This window comes from Haliaeetus leucocephalus, unplaced genomic scaffold (assembly GCF_000737465.1).
Source record: "Haliaeetus leucocephalus isolate CR32 unplaced genomic scaffold, Haliaeetus_leucocephalus-4.0 Scaffold536, whole genome shotgun sequence".
Taxonomy (NCBI): Eukaryota; Metazoa; Chordata; class Aves; order Accipitriformes; family Accipitridae; genus Haliaeetus; species Haliaeetus leucocephalus.
In genome coordinates, this window is record NW_010972972.1 from 6,001,239 (window position 1) to 6,006,384 (window position 5,146).

General features: G+C 58.7%; 1 protein-coding gene across 1 annotated transcript; it reads left to right on the forward strand.

The window, feature by feature from the left end:
* Nucleotides 1-2,753: 2,753 nt before the first annotated feature.
* Nucleotides 2,754-5,144, forward strand: RELT (RELT tumor necrosis factor receptor; the record flags this gene model as incomplete). The annotated part of the gene is made up of 6 exons (XM_010576751.1): nt 2,754-2,798; nt 3,839-3,928; nt 4,033-4,187; nt 4,291-4,376; nt 4,652-4,891; nt 5,068-5,144. Coding segments are annotated over exons 1-6 (693 nt in total), but the record flags the coding sequence as incomplete, so codon positions are not given.
* Nucleotides 5,145-5,146: the final 2 nt, after the last annotated feature.

A 5,146-nucleotide genomic window follows, 5' to 3' on the forward strand; every position in this document is an offset into this window, starting at 1 on the left:
GGGGGGGCTCGGGTTACTTTTCCTTAAAGGGTTATTCCCTCCTTGGGGGGGGTGTCTGGGTTTGGGCTGTGCAAGGGAGGGGGGGGCTGGTGCTTTTTGGGGTGCTGGACCCCCCTGTTTGCAATAAAAAAAGGGGGGTTTATTGCCTTGACCTTATCCCTAAGCAGGGTGTGGGGGGAGCACCACCCTGAAGTGGGGTGCGGTGGTTGGAGAGCCCGGTGCTGGCTCTGGCTGCTGCAGAGCGAATGTAGGTTAAAATAAAGGGTGGAGGGGGGAAAAAGTAGGTTAAGAAAAAACTGAGCAGCAGCTGCCTGGAAAAAGAGATAGGAGCTGTGTCGGGTTTGGTGTTTTGTTTTGTTGTTTTGGGGTTGTTTTTTTTCCGGAGCTGGAAAATCCCAGGGCTCCCAACCAAATACCTGCGTCAGCCGGGATGCTGCGGTGAGGGGCTGTACCCCAAAATGGGGCTGGAGCGTGCCGCTGCCTGGGCTCTTTGCGTGACGGCGATGCCTCTGGGATCATTTGACTTTAATATCGGATTTTTGCCATGGTTTGGTTGTTCCCACAGCTCTGATGGGGCCCCAGGGGGGGATGCAATAATGCTGAGTTTTGCTCCGTCTGCCGGACAATCCCCCCCTTGTCCCAAGCTGCCTCTGAGAACTGTTCCCCAAAGTGTTTCTGAACAGTTGCTCCTTTTTTTTCCCCATTTATCTGCAGGAGCCATCAGCTGAAACCCTGTTCCCCCATAAGGAGGGGAAGCCCTCGCTGGAATCCCAGTGGGCAGCCTTGGGTTACAGGCTGTATTAAGGAAGGGCTGGGAATAAAAGGCTTGTGTGATCCAGTGGGATTTGGGGGGGCTACCAAATCCAAGTTGCTTTCCTCGGTGTGTTTGCATCGATGCACTGGCCAAATGGGGTACAGGGCTGGTGGAGGTCAGGATGTCCCCAAAAAGCAGCTGGGTGTGGCACTGGTGGGGTTATTTTTTGGTTTCCTCTAGTTCTTGGGGGGCAAATTATGTTATTTTTAAGTTTCCCCCAGGGAGCTTCAGGGCTTCTCTCCACTGCGCCAGGGCAGCCGGGCATCCCCCCATCGCCAGCTGCAGGTTTATGCCTGCATCCCCCATCCCCACCTGGGAGGTCCCTGAGCTGCCCCCAAAAACGGGCACTCAGTCCTGGGATGGCCGTGACTGGGCAAAGCTCCAGTGATAACCAGGAGCAGGTCCCCCCTGGTCCTTGTACCTCCTACATCCCCGCGGCGGGGTCTTGGTCATCTAAGAGATGTCCTTAATCCTTGGATTAAGCTTGGCCTTAGATCTGCTTTACCTGAGGCCAGCCCTGTTCCTGGTGGGATTTAAATCCATTTATCTTGAGATGGTGAGCCGGGATGCTCCGGCAACCTGGGATGCGTGGGCTCTGCCGGCCCGTGGCATCGCTCGGCCACGGCTCGTGGTCCCCTGGCCACGGTGGGACCTGCCCATCCCCTTCCAAGGCCATCGCGGCTCCTTCCCCAGCAGAGCAGCACCCCAGACATCTTGGGGCGTCCTTAAGGTGCTGCTATTAAAAGCTTAAATACCACCACCCCGAAGGATTAAAATGCTTCACGTTAGGCTTAAACTTGAGTTTTATTAGTGCTAGTTTACAGGGTGCAGGACTTGTACCGGTTTCACCCTCCCTCCGCGATCGAGGGGCACATCCCAAGTCCCGGGGGGATTCGGGATGTGTCCCCATGGGATACCATCGCCCTGGGACGATGCTTGGCAGGGAGGTGGCACGTGGTGGGGCTCAGGCTGGCTGGGGTGATGGTGGCAGCTGGCTTAGCCCCCACAAAAATCATGGGGTCCCAGCTTGGCATGGATGGTGCTAGTGAAGATGGGGCTTGAGGGGTCTTGGTTTGGGGGTGCAGCCCCTTAGAAGCGGAGAAGGGCTGGTTGGCTTCATGCTGGCACCCTGATGGGGTGCTCCCTTACTGGGAGCTACTGGGAAGAACTGGAGCACAGAGGATGCTCATTTTGGGCTGTGCTATTGTGTCCCAACCCACATCCTACAATTACCCGGCTCTGCCCTGCTCGCCCTCCAGCATCTCCCCTCCTGAGTTTAATTAGCTGCATCTCAGACTGTTGGTGCTGGCCACTAATTAGGAGAAACTCATCAGGCAAAGGCTGTAACGAAGCTCCGGTGTGGCTCTCATGGGACCGTGACGACCGGGGGAATTTCCATGCGGGTGGCGGAGGCTGGATCCGGGTTTGTGTTATTATTTATTTTTTCCTCCCTTCCCCTGTGCTGTCGGCGTTTATTTTAATTTTAACAACTAATTGCTGAACCCGGAGAGGGGTGATGAGCCTGTGGGAAACACCTTTTGTTTCACTTGATTTTTAAAATTCTTTTTTTTTTTTTAATGACTTCATTTCCTTGTGGCAGATGCATAAGGATTTCCTCCTGAGCAGGAAAAACCTTTATTTAATGGTGTTTAGCATCATCTGCTCCTTCCCCTGCTCCTTGCACTGTTGGTCCTGACTGCGTTACAGGGTTGGTCCCTCTCCGGTTCGGGATGGAGTTGGGATCTGCGAGGGAAGGGGGTGATGCTGGTCATCCCACAAAACCACTAATGCAACTTTTTGGGGGATGGTGGAGGACTTGTTTAGGCAGGTTCCTTGGAGCATCCTCATGGGGGGAATAAGGCCCCCAAATTGCTTCTCCACCAGGATTTTTCCCAGATGGTGACCCTGGTGCTCCCCCTTGGGCAGGTCTCCCCCAGTGATGAAGAGGAGCGGGATGTGCTGGTGGCTCGTCACCGTCCTGGGGGTGAGTACAGCCTCACCCATCCCATCTCATCCCATCCCATCCCTCTGCATCTCTACTTTCGGCTCCTCCGATGCTCAAACCCATCCCGGCATCACCACGCCACAGCCACAATAGGGCACCCCAAAATGTTTCTCTTGCAAACCTGGAGCAGCTCAGCCCTGGGATGATGCTTAATTTGGGTCCAGGGGGATTTTGTTTTTTCCCCGAAAAATTCTTCCTCCTCCTTTTCTATCCTTTGCCAAAGCTTCTTCCAGGGCAGGGGCTGATAGGGAATGCGGCTTCTCCCTCGCCGCTCCCCCTGGGGCCACCGTGTTGTCCCATGTCTGGGAGATGCTCCTGGGATGGGCCGTGCAGGTACCCACCGGTGGGTTTGCATCGCCCATGGTGAGTTTGCCACCACCGTGTCACTGGTGATGGGTTTGCATCGGCCGCGGTGCATGCGATGGGATTGCATCTGTCGCACCCCTTGTGACAGGTCGGTATCCGCCACGGTGCATGCGATGCATTTGGATCCATTGCAGCATCGGTGATGGGTTTGTATCCGCTGCGGTGCATGGGACGGGTTTGCATCCATCACGTTACTTGTGATGGGTTTGCATCTGCTGTGGTGCATGCAGCGGGTTTGCATCCATCATGTCACTGGTGATGGGTTTGTATCTGTCATGGCACATGTGATGGGTCTGCATCCATCATGCGATGGGTTTGCGTCGGCTTCAGTGCATGCGATGGGTTTGCATCCATCATGTCACTGGTGATGGGTTTGCACTGGCCGTAGAGCGTGCAATAGGATTGCACCCGTCGCATCGCTTGTGACACGTCAGCATCCGCCACCGTGCATGCAATGCGTTTGCATCCATCGCGTCGCTTGTGATGGGTTTGCGTCTGCCATGGTCCGTGTGAGAGTTTTGCATCCATCACGTCGCTTGTGATGGGTTCAGCTCTGCCGTATCGCCTGCACCGGAGCCACATCGCTGCCAGCGCAGGCCTCGGAACAGCGGGAAAGCCGGAGCAGCCGGCGCTGAGCACCGCTCTTTCCGCAGGTGCTGAGCGGACCCGGCGTGGGGGCCGGGAGCTGCGGACCCCGGGAGCACGGGACGCCGGGATGCCCACCTGGAGAGGAGCCCGCCGGGGTAAGCCGTGCCCACCCATGGCACATCGACCCCGGAGGGAAGGCGCAGGATGCGGCCATCGCTCACCTCCTTTTCCCTCCGGGCAGACGTGCAGCTCGGCGCAGGGTCCGGTGGGGACGTGTCGAGCTTGTCCCCCCGGTACCTTCTCACCGGGGGACATATCCTGCTCTGCTCACACCCGCTGCCGAGCCGGGAACAGGATCCTGGTGGCACCGGGAACGGCGATGACCGACAGCCGCTGCGGAGCCTGCCTGCCGGGGTGAGCCCAGCCCTTGGGGGGGGGGCGGGAGAAAAATGCTGCAAACCCCCAGCCCCGATGCCGCTCGTGGGCCATATCCTGACCCTCCCCTCCCACCCCGCAGGTTTTACAGCCCTGAAGGGGAGAGGGAGCCCCGGGGCCGGTGTCTGCCCTGCGCCGATGCTCCCCGCAGCACCCCGGGGTGCCCAGGTGGGTGCTTGGGCTGGAGGCGTCGCCCCGGTTCCGTGGGTGCCGAAAAAGCCTGTGCCGGCGTTCGCCCCGGGATACGGCGCAGGATGCGTCCCCCCCTTGAGATGAGGTGTGACGTCCTGCCGGGATGTGGCAGCTGAGAACGTCTCCGCTCGTGACACGAGTGGCTTCTGCTTCCCCGGGGCGCCAACCCTGCAGCGGGGCTCCTGGGAGAAACGGGATTTAATCCCAACAAAACCCTTCTCTGAGGCTGATCCAGTGCTTCCCCTCCCCAGGCCGGCGGCGAGCCCGCAGCCCCGAAATACCGGGCCGGCCGTCGGGGACCAACAGGACGTGGGTGGCCCTGATGGGTGAGGAAGAGGAGGAGGAGGAGGCGGCGGCGGCGCAGGCGGCCGTGCTGACCATCGTCCCTGTCTTCTGCGCCATGGGGTTGTTGGGCATCCTGGTCTGCAACCTGCTGAAGAAGAAGGGTTACCACTGCACCGCCAGCAAGGACCCCCAGCCTGGCGGCACCGGTGAGCCCGGTTGTGCTGCGGACACCTTTCGGTCATCCCACGTCCGTCTCCCCTCGCTCAGCCCATCCCCGTGGCTTCTGGTCTTCGTTGTCCCAGGGCATCCTCCTCATCCTTGGTTGGGGGCAGGGGGGTGTTTATCCCCCATCACTGAGTCCCCCCAAAACTTCTGCTTCCAGGTCCCAGCTCCATCTACCAGCTGGAGGACGCCAACGAGGACACCATCGGGGTGCTGGTCCGGTTGATCACCGAGAAGAA